Source organism: Oncorhynchus clarkii, unplaced genomic scaffold (assembly GCF_045791955.1).
Source record: "Oncorhynchus clarkii lewisi isolate Uvic-CL-2024 unplaced genomic scaffold, UVic_Ocla_1.0 unplaced_contig_8750_pilon_pilon, whole genome shotgun sequence".
Lineage (NCBI taxonomy): Eukaryota > Metazoa > Chordata > Actinopteri > Salmoniformes > Salmonidae > Oncorhynchus > Oncorhynchus clarkii.
In genome coordinates, this window is record NW_027260945.1 from 84,543 (window position 1) to 97,622 (window position 13,080).

The following is a 13,080-nucleotide window of genomic DNA, read 5'->3' on the forward strand; positions in this document are numbered from 1 at the left end:
ATGACCTATAGGGAATGTGATCAGATCACTTGTGTTGTGGTCCTCTCATCTCTAGAGTCTTTAATGACCTATAAGGAATGTGATCAGATCACTTCTGTTGTGGTCCTCTCATCTCTAGAGGGTTTAATGACCTATAGGGAATGTGATCAGATCACTTCTGTTGTGGTCCTCTCATCTCTAGAGAGTTTAATGACCTATAATGTGATCAGATCACTTGTGTTGTGGTCCTCTCATCTCTAGAGTCTTTAATGACCTATAAGGAATGTGATCAGATCACTTCTGTTGTGGTCCTCTCATCTCTAGAGGGTTTAATGACCTATCAGATCACTTGTGTTGTGGTCCTCTCATCTCTAGAGTCTTTAATGACCTATAAGGAATGTGATCAGATCACTTCTGTTGTGGTCCTCTCATCTCTAGAGGGGAATGTGATCAGATCACTTCTGTTGTGGTCCTCTCATCACTTCTCTAGAGGGTTTAATGACCTATAAGGAATGTGATCAGATCACTTCTGTTGTGGTCCTCTCATCTCTAGAGAGTTTAATGACCTATAAGGAATGTGATCAGATCACTTCTGTTGTGGTCCTCTCATCTCTAGAGAGTTTAATGACCTATAGGGAATGTGATCAGATCACTTGTGTTGTGGTCCTCTCATCTCTAGAGGGTTTAATGACCTATAAGGAATGTGATCAGATCACTTCTGTTGTGGTCCTCTCATCTCTAGAGAGTTTAATGACCTATAGGGAATGTGATCAGATCACTTGTGTTGTGGTCCTCTCATCTCTAGAGTCTTTAATGACCTATAAGGAATGTGATCAGATCACTTCTGTTGTGGTCCTCTCATCTCTAGAGGGTTTAATGACCTATAGGGAATGTGATCAGATCACTTCTGTTGTGGTCCTCTCATCTCTAGAGGGTTTAATGACCTATAAGGAATGTGATCAGATCACTTCTGTTGTGGTCCTCTCATCTCTAGAGAGTTTAATGACTAGAGGGTTTAATGACCTATAAGGAATGTGATCAGATCACTTCTGTTGTGGTCCTCTCATCTCTAGAGAGTTTAATGACCTATAAGGAATGTGATCAGATCACTTCTGTTGTGGTCCTCTCATCTCTAGAGAGTTTAATGACCTATAGGGAATGTGATCAGATCACTTGTGTTGTGGTCCTCTCATCTCTAGAGGGTTTAATGACCTATAAGGAATGTGATCAGATCACTTGTGTTGTGGTCCTCTCATCTCTAGAGGGTTTAATGACCTATAAGGAATGTGATCAGATCACTTGTGTTGTGGTCCTCTCATCTCTAGAGGGTTTAATGACCTATAAGGAATGTGATCAGATCACTTCTGTTGTGGTCCTCTCATCTCTAGAGAGTTTAATGACCTATAAGGAATGTGATCAGATCACTTCTGTTGTGGTCCTCTCATCTCTAGAGGGTTTAATGACCTATAAGGAATGTGATCAGATCACTTGTGTTGTGGTCCTCTCATCTCTAGAGGGTTTAATGACCTATAAGGAATGTGATCAGATCACTTCTGTTGTGGTCCTCTCATCTCTAGAGGGTTTAATGACCTATAGGGAATGTGATCAGATCACTTCTGTTGTGGTCCTCTCATCTCTAGAGGGTTTAATGACCTATAGGGAATGTGATCAGATCACTTCTGTTGTGGTCCTCTCATCTCTAGAGGGTTTAATGACCTATAAGGAACGTGATCAGATCACTTGTGTTGTGGTCCTCTCATCTCTAGAGGGTTTAATGACCTATAAGGAATGTGATCAGATCACTTGTGTTGTGGTCCTCTCATCTCTAGAGGGTTTAATGACCTATAAGGAATGTGATCAGATCACTTGTGTTGTGGTCCTCTCATCTCTAGAGAGTTTAATGACCTATAGGGAATGTGATCAGATCACTTGTGTTGTGGTCCTCTCATCTCTAGAGTATTTAATGACCTATAAGGAATGTGATCAGATCACTTGTGTTGTGGTCCTCTCATCTCTAGAGGGTTTAATGACCTATAGGGAATGTGATCAGATCACTTGTGTTGTGGTCCTCTCATCTCTAGAGAGTTTAATGACCTATAAGGAATGTGATCAGATCACTTGTGTTGTGGTCCTCTCATCTCTAGAGAGTTTAATGACCTATAGGGAATGTGATCAGATCACTTGTGTTGTGGTCCTCTCATCTCTAGAGGGTTTAATGACCTATAGGGAATGTGATCAGATCACTTGTGTTGTGGTCCTCTCATCTCTAGAGAGTTTAATGACCTATAGGGAATGTGATCAGATCACTTGTGTTGTGGTCCTCTCATCTCTAGAGGGTTTAATGACCTATAAGGAATGTGATCAGATCACTTGTGTTGTGGTCCTCTCATCTCTAGAGAGTTTAATGACCTATAGGGAATGTGATCAGATCACTTGTGTTGTGGTCCTCTCATCTCTAGAGAGTTTAATGACCTATAGGGAATGTGATCAGATCACTTGTGTTGTGGTCCTCTCATCTCTAGAGGGTTTAATGACCTATAGGGAATGTGATCAGATCACTTGTGTTGTGGTCCTCTCATCTCTAGAGGGTTTAATGACCTATAGGGAATGTGATCAGATCACTTGTGTTGTGGTCCTCTCATCTCTAGAGGGTTTAATGACCTATAGGGAATGTGATCAGATCACTTGTGTTGTGGTCCTCTCATCTCTAGAGGGTTTAATGACCTATAAGGAATGTGATCAGATCACTTCTGTTGTGGTCCTCTCATCTCTAGAGGGTTTAATGACCTATAGGGAATGTGATCAGATCACTTCTGTTGTGGTCCTCTCATCTCTAGAGGGTTTAATGACCTATAGGGAATGTGATCAGATCACTTGTGTTGTGGTCCTCTCATCTCTAGAGGGTTTAATGACCTATAGGGAATGTGATCAGATCACTTGTGTTGTGGTCCTCTCATCTCTAGAGGGTTTAATGACCTATAGGGAATGTGATCAGATCACTTCTGTTGTGGTCCTCTCATCTCTAGAGTCTTTAATGACCTATAAGGAATGTGATCAGATCACTTGTGTTGTGGTCCTCTCATCTCTAGAGTATTTAATGACCTATAAGGAATGTGATCAGATCACTTGTGTTGTGGTCCTCTCATCTCTAGAGGGTTTAATGACCTATAGGGAATGTGATCAGATCACTTGTGTTGTGGTCCTCTCATCTCTAGAGGGTTTAATGACCTATAAGGAATGTGATCAGATCACTTATGTTGTGGTCCTCTCATCTCTAGAGGGTTTAATGACCTATAAGGAATGTGATCAGATCACTTCTGTTGTGGTCCTCTCATCTCTAGAGAGTTTAATGACCTATAGGGAATGTGATCAGATCACTTGTGTTGTGGTCCTCTCATCTCTAGAGTCTTTAATGACCTATAGGGAATGTGATCAGATCACTTCTGTTGTGGTCCTCTCATCTCTAGAGGGTTTAATGACCTATAGGGAATGTGATCAGATCACTTGTGTTGTGGTCCTCTCATCTCTAGAGGGTTTAATGACCTATAGGGAATGTGATCAGATCACTTGTGTTGTGGTCCTCTCATCTCTAGAGGGTTTAATGACCTATAGGGAATGTGATCAGATCACTTCTGTTGTGGTCCTCTCATCTCTAGAGTCTTTAATGACCTATAAGGAATGTGATCAGATCACTTGTGTTGTGGTCCTCTCATCTCTAGAGTATTTAATGACCTATAAGGAATGTGATCAGATCACTTGTGTTGTGGTCCTCTCATCTCTAGAGGGTTTAATGACCTATAGGGAATGTGATCAGATCACTTCTGTTGTGGTCCTCTCATCTCTAGAGGGTTTAATGACCTATAAGGAATGTGATCAGATCACTTATGTTGTGGTCCTCTCATCTCTAGAGGGTTTAATGACCTATAAGGAATGTGATCAGATCACTTCTGTTGTGGTCCTCTCATCTCTAGTGTCTTTAATGACCTATAAGGAATGTGATCAGATCACTTGTGTTGTGGTCCTCTCATCTCTAGAGTCTTTAATGACCTATAAGGAATGTGATCAGATCACTTGTGTTGTGGTCCTCTCATCTCTAGAGGGTTTAATGACCTATAAGGAATGTGATCAGATCACTTCTGTTGTGGTCCTCTCATCTCTAGAGTCTTTAATGACCTATAAGGAATGTGATCAGATCACTTGTGTTGTGGTCCTCTCATCTCTAGAGTCTTTAATGACCTATAAGGAATGTGATCAGATCACTTCTGTTGTGGTCCTCTCATCTCTAGAGTCTTTAATGACCTATAAGGAATGTGATCAGATCACTTGTGTTGTGGTCCTCTCATCTCTAGAGGGTTTAATGACCTATAAGGAATGTGATCAGATCACTTGTGTTGTGGTCCTCTCATCTCTAGAGTCTTTAATGACCTATAAGGAATGTGATCAGATCACTTGTGTTGTGGTCCTCTCATCTCTAGAGGGTTTAATGACCTATAAGGAATGTGATCAGATCACTTCTGTTGTGGTCCTCTCATCTCTAGAGTCTTTAATGACCTATAAGGAATGTGATCAGATCACTTGTGTTGTGGTCCTCTCATCTCTAGAGGGTTTAATGACCTATAGGGAATGTGATCAGATCACTTGTGTTGTGGTCCTCTCATCTCTAGAGTCTTTAATGACCTATAAGGAACGTGATCAGATCACTTCTGTTGTGGTCCTCTCATCTCTAGAGGGTTTAATGACCTATAGGGAATGTGATCAGATCACTTGTGTTGTGGTCCTCTCATCTCTAGAGTATTTAATGACCTATAAGGAATGTGATCAGATCACTTGTGTTGTGGTCCTCTCATCTCTAGAGGGTTTAATGACCTATAAGGAATGTGATCAGATCACTTCTGTTGTGGTCCTCTCATCTCTAGAGGGTTTAATGACCTATAAGGAATGTGATCAGATCACTTCTGTTGTGGTCCTCTCATCTCTAGAGGGTTTAATGACCTATAAGGAATGTGATCAGATCACTTCTGTTGTGGTCCTCTCATCTCTAGGGTTTAATGACCTATAAGGAATGTGATCAGATCACTTCTGTTGTGGTCCTCTCATCTCTAGTGTCTTTAATGACCTATAAGGAATGTGATCAGATCACTTGTGTTGTGGTCCTCTCATCTCTAGAGGGTTTAATGACCTATAAGGAATGTGATCAGATCACTTGTGTTGTGGTCCTCTCATCTCTAGAGGGTTTAATGACCTATAAGGAATGTGATCAGATCACTTGTGTTGTGGTCCTCTCATCTCTAGAGGGTTTAATGACCTATAAGGAATGTGATCAGATCACTTGTGTTGTGGTCCTCTCATCTCTAGAGGGTTTAATGACCTATAAGGAATGTGATCAGATCACTTGTGTTGTGGTCCTCTCATCTCTAGAGGGTTTAATGACCTATAAGGAATGTGATCAGATCACTTGTGTTGTGGTCCTCTCATCTCTAGAGGGTTTAATGACCTATAAGGAATGTGATCAGATCACTGGCATGGTATTCCCTATAACCTCCTGTTCCTGTTCCTCCAGAGTCTACTAGTCCCAGTGATAACTCCCTCTCTCCTCTGACTGACGAAACAACCAAACCTGATGATGATGTTGTCTTCATGTCGCCCAGCAAATCACGTACTACTGAAGACCTGTTCGCCATGATCCACAGGTCACTTTCAATTCACTTCAAATAACTGTATTATTTTTGACTCACTGGGTTGTAGCTGTACTTGTCATAACCAATATTATCATTACATTTATCTGTCACTATCTTCATTTCAGTTCAAAAGATCTTCAGTGTTTTCCAAGGTTGCAGAAAATTACAAACAGAGAAACAGAGAAACACACATTGAATGCATCAGACATCAGAACCACAGCAGAAACCCATCAGACATCAGAACCACAGCAGAAACCCATCAGACATTAGAACCACAGCAGACACCCATCAGACATATGAACCACAGCAGAAACCCATCAGACATCAGAACCACAGCAGAAACCCATCAGACATTAGGACCACAGCAGAAACCCATCAGACATTAGAACCACAGCAGAAACCCATCAGCCATATGAACCACAGCAGAAACCCATCAGACATCAGAACCACAGCAGAAACCCATCAGACATCAGAACCACAGCAGACACCCATCAGACATATGAACCACAGCAGAAACCCATCAGACATTAGAACCACAGTAGAAACCCATCAGACATATGAACCACAGCAGAAACCCATCAGACATATGAACCACAGCAGAAACCCATCAGACATTAGAACCACAGCAGAAACCCATCAGACATATGAACCACAGCAGAAACCCATCAGACATTAGAACCACAGCAGAAACCCATCAGACATTAGAACCACAGCAGAAACCCATCAGACATTAGAACCACAGCAGAAACCCATCAGACATCAGAACCACAGCAGAAACCCATCAGACATCAGAACCACAGCAGACACCCATCAGACATAAGAACCACAGCAGAAACCCATCAGACATTAGGACCACAGCAGAAACCCATCAGACATTAGAACCACAGCAGAAACCCATCAGACATCAGAACCACAGCAGAAACCCATCAGACATCAGAACCACAGCAGACACCCATCAGACATAAGAACCACAGCAGAAACCCATCAGACATTAGAACCACAGCAGAAACCCATCAGACATATGAACCACAGCAGAAACCCATCAGACATCAGAGCCACAGCAGAAACCCATCAGACATCAGAACCACAGCAGAAACCCATCAGACATTAGAACCACAGTAGAAACCCATCAGACATTAGAACCACAGCAGAAACCCATCAGACATTAGAACCACAGCAGAAACCCATCAGACATAAGAACAACAGCAGAAACCCATCAGACATTAGAACCACAGCAGAAACCCATCAGACATTAGAACCACAGCAGAAACCCATCAGGCATAAGAACCACAGCAGAAACCCATCAGACATTAGAACCACAGCAGAAACCCATCAGACATATGAACCACAGCAGAAACCCATCAGACATTAGAACCACAGCAGAAACCCATCAGACATTAGAACCACAGCAGAAACCCATCAGACATTAGAACCACAGCAGAAACCCATCAGACATATGAACCACAGCAGAAACCCATCAGACATTAGAACCACAGCAGAAACCCATCAGACATTAGAACCACAGCAGAAACCCATCAGACATAAGAACCACAGTAGAAACCCATCAGACATCAGAACCACAGCAGAAACCCATCAGACATTAGAACCACAGCAGAAACCCATCAGACATTAGAACCACAGCAGAAACCCATCAGACATAAGAACCACAGTAGAAACCCATCAGACATCAGAACCACAGCAGAAACCCATCAGACATTAGAACCACAGCAGAAACCCATCAGACATTAGGACCACAGCAGAAACCCATCAGACATTAGGACCACAGCAGAAACCCATCAGACATATGAACCACAGCAGAAACCCATCAGACATTAGGACCACAGCAGAAACCCATCAGACATTAGAACCACAGCAGAAACCCATCAGACATAAGAACCACAGTAGAAACCCATCAGACATATGAACCACAGCAGAAACCCATCAGACATATGAACCACAGCAGAAACCCATCAGACATTAGAACCACAGCAGACACCCATCAGACATATGAACCACAGCAGAAACCCATCAGACATATGAACCACAGCAGAATGGGCTATGAAATGTCCTGTTTACCTGAACCGTGTAACACTCTCCTATTCTAGGTCCAAGAGAAAAGTCCTGGGCCGTAAGGACTCTGGAGAGCTGAGTGGGAAGAGCCGTCTGTGTCCTCCTCCAGCTGCCGTCGTTCCACCTGCAGCTATCCTCCCAGCCATCCCCCCTCCGCCCCCTCTCATCATCCCCCCCGCCCCAGCCCTCTCCACCCTGACCGCGGCCGGGACCCAGCGCACCCCAGGACCCATCTACCGCAGCGCCAAGAAGTCCAGCACCTCCAACGAGGAGTTCAAGCTGCTTCTCCTGAAGAAGGGCAGCCGGACTGATTCCAGCTACCGCATGTCTGCTACAGAGATCCTCAAGAGCCCCATCGCCCCTAAGTCCCCTGGACACCCCTTGGCTGCTGAGGGCCAGGTCAGGTACCCCACCGAGGAGCCCCCCTCTCCCCTGCAGGAGCCATCATTGCAGGCGGCCGGGGAGCAACTCTTCCCCCCCAGCCTCTTCCCCAGGCCCAGTTCAGACAGCTTCAGCCCTAAAACACCCCCCACGTCGGCCTCGTCCAGACAGGGGCGCTCCCGGATCCCCCCTGCAGCCAATAGTAGTCGCTACAGCACCCGTAGCCGGCTCTATACGGCACCCATGCAGGTCATATCAGAGGGGGAGACTGAGAACTCAGATGGGAGTCCCCATGATGATCGCTCCGCGTAATGATCGCTCTGCTCAGTGCAGAAACATGTACCCTAATCCTTATTTGGTGTGCTACTTTTGACCAGGGCCCATATAAGGAATAGGGTGCCACTTGGGACGTAGACATATTTATATGGATCTGGTTCAGTGCTGTTACTGTTCTTATCTACTGAGTACTGACGGATACACAACTCAACCAAGAGGGTATAACCAGAGAGAAGACTACTCTGGACTACCTGCCTGGGGATTTGATATCTTGGTGCAGAACTGAAGAACACAACTTTGTGTTTTGTTCAGAGTGTAAAGAAAGAAAAAAATAATGTTCTTGTTTTGAACTTTGAACTCCCTTTTTAAATAACCCAAGATCCTGTATTGAGTGAAACGTGGACAAGAGGAGAAACATGGAGCGGTAAGACAACCTGTGTGTTGTGTTGGAGCAAATGGAACATCCATCGTCATTTTTTATCTTCTTGGATGTTGGATGACTTGTATGTCGTGTCCTAACGTGACCCTAAAATAACTGCTTTCCGAAAGAATTGCATTTCTCTCTACACTTTTACCCAGAAGACAGGTCATTATTTCAACCATAAACCAAATGTTCCCCAGTCGACAAAAATGAATAAGCTATATGTTTTGTATTGCTACCGCCCCAACACAAAACAATGGACTGTGATCACTATTGACAACCGTGTGTCAAAGTATTGTTCTACCAAGAGTGAGTTAACAACACACATAGGTCAACATGCCATCCTCACATAGATAAACTACATGTCAAGAAATAGGAATGACCTATGACCCTAGAAGAGCTCTCAGTGCAGGGATTCCTGGCAGGGACACATAAGGGAAATATTTGGTCTTGTTGAAGTGATGTGGTGCAGATGTCAAGGTGTCAGAAGAGATGATGGGACACTCGTGCTGTGGCCTTTCTGCAGCTGGAGGGCCAAGCATGCCGGGGATTCACCGACTACTCTAGAGGAGATATTTTGGACTATAAAAACAAACAAAGAGAGAAAAGCTATCGAGGGTCTTTACCACTAATGTTTGGCTAGCTAGCTGGGATTGGGTTTTCAAAGCCTAACTTCTCCTTTGCACTTCGGCATTATGAATTCTTCAAGAATATTCCTTGAGAAAAATAAAACTAATCTTATAAATGGAAAATTCCTATTGTGTATATTTGTATTGAATATAAAGAACATAGCTATATGAAGAGACTTACAAAACATTTTTTAACGACACAAACCCATCATTTGTAGCAGAGTGGATTGGTGACGTAGAAATAGAATAACTACATTCTAGAATGACTAGATTCTGTTTCTATGGGGGTAGGTGGGGGGGATGCAATCTTGACATAGAAATAGAATAACTACATTCTAGAATGACTAGATTCTGTTTCTATGTGGGTAGGTGGGGGGGATGCAATCTTGACATAGAAATAGAATAACTACATTCTAGAATGACTAGATTCTGTTTCTATGTGGGTAGGTGGGGGGGATGCAATCTTTCCGTAGTTCCGTAACATCAGTAGCCAGGGGCACGTCACAAAGCCCAACACATGAATCATACAACCTTATTAAGAGAAACAACAAATCATCTGTCCTTGTGAAAATATCGGTTGAATCTTTAAGATTTCACTCAAATATTACGCTTCTCTCTAGTGTTTTTTTTCAGGTTTTAAACTAATTTAACATAACAAATGGGTTATACATTTTAAGTAATGACATTCTGGTGAACAGACCAATCTTGAAGAGTTGTGTTTCTACATTGAAAAACAAACTGTAGATCAATGAAGTCACTCAATGTGTTCTATGAATACCTCTGCAACCATATTACTGTTCGTTTGTACAGATCTAACATAGAGATACATAGATAAAAGGACAACTGTTACTCAGCGAAATTTGAATGGCAGAACTAACTGAACTGACACTGTGTACGAGGTTACAGGAGGAAACAAGCTGTGAACTAATTAGACTTTGACATGAATTAATACCTGTTGCTGCAGAGCACTGTGGTGTTCGTTGTTTTATTAGTATTTTCATCTATCGCATGCAATAAACAAAAAAACACCATATCATTTTCAAGAGGGGAAATATCTGTTAGAGATACTACCACGAGAAAAGATATCGAATTTTCAGTTTCATTTTTGAATATGTAAAGTTGGGTGTAATTCAATATATGTACAAAATGTTTGACAATTCTGTTTTGTATAGTTGTGTTCATGGACAGGGGGGTATCTTGTACTGTAAAATGAACAAAAAATTACTGGACAATCAAACAGAGAATTTGGAAAAACGTAAGAAAGCTATAAGAGTACGTAGGTTCCAGGTAAGGGATGAGTACGTTCTGGAGTTAGTTATTACGTAGGTTCCAGGTAAAGGATGAGTACGTTCTGGAGTTAGTTATTACGTAGGTTCCAGGTAAGGGATGAGTACGTTCTGGAGTTAGTTATTATGTAGGTTCCAGGTAAGGGATGAGTACGTTCTGGAGTTAGTTATTACGTAGGTTCCAGGTAAGGGATGAGTACGTTCTGGAGTTAGTTATTACGTAGGTTCCAGGTAAGGGATGAGTACGTTCTGGAGTTAGTTATTACGTAGGTTCCAGGTAAGGGATGAGTACGTTCTGGAGTTAGTTATTACGTAGGTTCCAGGTAAAGGATGAGTACGTTCTGGAGTTAGTTATTACGTAGGTTCCAGGTAAGGGATGAGTACGTTCTGGAGTTAGTTATTATGTAGGTTCCAGGTAAGGGATGAGTACGTTCTGGAGTTAGTTATTACGTAGGTTCCAGGTAAAGGATGAGTACGTTCTGGAGTTAGTTATTACGTAGGTTCCAGGTAAGGGATGAGTACGTTCTGGAGTTAGTTATTATGTAGGTTCCAGGTAAGGGATGAGTACGTTCTGGAGTTAGTTATTATGTAGGTTCCAGGTAAGGGATGAGTACGTTCTGGAGTTAGTTATTACGTAGGTTCCAGGTAAGGGATGAGTACGTTCTGGAGTTAGTTATTACGTAGGTTCCAGGTAAGGGATGAGTATGTTCTGGAGTTAGTTATTACGTAGGTTCCAGGTAAGGGATGAGTACATTCTAGAGTTTGTTATTACGTAGGTTCCAGGTAAGGGATGAGTACGTTCTGGAGTTAGTTATTACGTAGGTTCCAGGTAAGGGATGAGTACGTTCTGGAGTTAGTTATTACGTAGGTTCCAGGTAAGGGATGAGTACGTTCTGGAGTTAGTTATTACGTAGGTTCCAGGTAAGGGATGAGTACGTTCTGGAGTTAGTTATTACGTAGGTTCCAGGTAAGGGATGAGTACGTTCTGGAGTTAGTTATTACGTAGGTTCCAGGTAAGGGATGAGTACGTTCTGGAGTTAGTTATTAGTAAAAAGATCCAGGGTGAAATCCTTGTGAGAGTCAGATGAATTGAGCTTGAGATGGGACGGGAGGTAGGATGGGTATGTGCATGCGTGTGCACTTGTGTGTGTATGTGTGCGTGCGCATCTGTGTGTGTGTATGTATTACGTGGACAGTGAGCAGAGCAGGTAGAGGTAGGGTCGTCGTTAGGTAGGGCAACGCACTACAATTCCTCCCTGTACTCTTAGAAAAAAAGGTGCTATCTAGAACCTGAAAGGGTTTTTCGGCTGTCCCAATAGGAGAACCCTTTGAAGAACCCTTTTGGGTTCCAAGTATAACCATTTTAGTTCTAGGTAGAACCCTTTCGGGTTCCATGTAGAACCCTTTCTACAGAGGGTTCTACATGGAACTAAAAAGGGTTCTCCTATGGGAAGAGCCAAAGAACCCTTTTGGAACCTTTTTTTCTAAGAGTGTGTGGTATAATTGTGTTAACATTCTATTTCATCTTATCGTTTTACAAACTGTTGGACTATCGAACTGCAGCCATTCATTTGCCTGGTGTTGAAATGCCATACTATATATATCTAGGCATTTGCTGAACCTTTCTGTGGTCAAAATGACACAAAATGGCTGGTTAGACACTGGGGAACATTGGGGAACATTGGGGAACCAAGAGACAGGTACCTACCTCTCTATGCATTGTGTCTCTCTTTTCAATGTAGATTATGGTGCGACAACTTGCCAGGATCTACAAGATGACATTCATTAATGACAATAATTATACAGCATTGTATATAAACTATTTTTAATCACAGGATATTTTATCCAGAGAGTTATTTTATTATCATATTGAATAACCTAGAAGAGGAATGAAGGTGAAACTGAAAGACATTTCATATCAGAGTCTATAATAATATCATGATTGAACTGAACTGGCTGATGCTAAACGTGACGGTGCATTCTTAGAATGCATCCCAAATGGCACCCATATTCCCTACCTAGTGCACTACTCCATAGGGCTCTGGTCAAAAGTAGTGCACTACATAGTGAATAAAAGGGGGCCATTTCTGACTCAGTCTTAGAATATGAACGTTCAACTATATGGTGTCAAAATCCACCTTGAGTAGATATTTGGGATCCTGTGAAGTCATTTTTAATTGTTCATGTGGATTAGTAACAGTAGTTTGACATAATCTGTATGCAGCCCAAAAAATATATAGATTATATTTTGATGATTTGTGTTCCCATTGCAAGTGTCTTTCAACTTTCGGTAAAGTAGCAATGTAGCCATTTCCCCCCCAGACCAGGCCCCACAGACTAAAGACATTGGTTCGTCTGAG

General features: G+C 42.4%; 1 protein-coding gene across 1 annotated transcript in view; it reads left to right on the plus strand.

Moving 5' to 3' along the window:
• Nucleotides 1-9,661, plus strand: part of LOC139402477 (actin remodeling regulator NHS-like) — a 54,367-nt gene extending 44,706 nt beyond the window's left edge. The window contains exons 14-15 of the mRNA XM_071146438.1: nucleotides 5,540-5,669; nucleotides 7,763-9,661. Of these exons, the coding sequence (XP_071002539.1) occupies nucleotides 5,540-5,669; nucleotides 7,763-8,420 (788 nt within the window). The 3' untranslated portion in view covers nucleotides 8,421-9,661. The remainder of the gene's footprint in view (nucleotides 1-5,539; nucleotides 5,670-7,762) is intronic.
• Nucleotides 9,662-13,080: the final 3,419 nt, after the last annotated feature.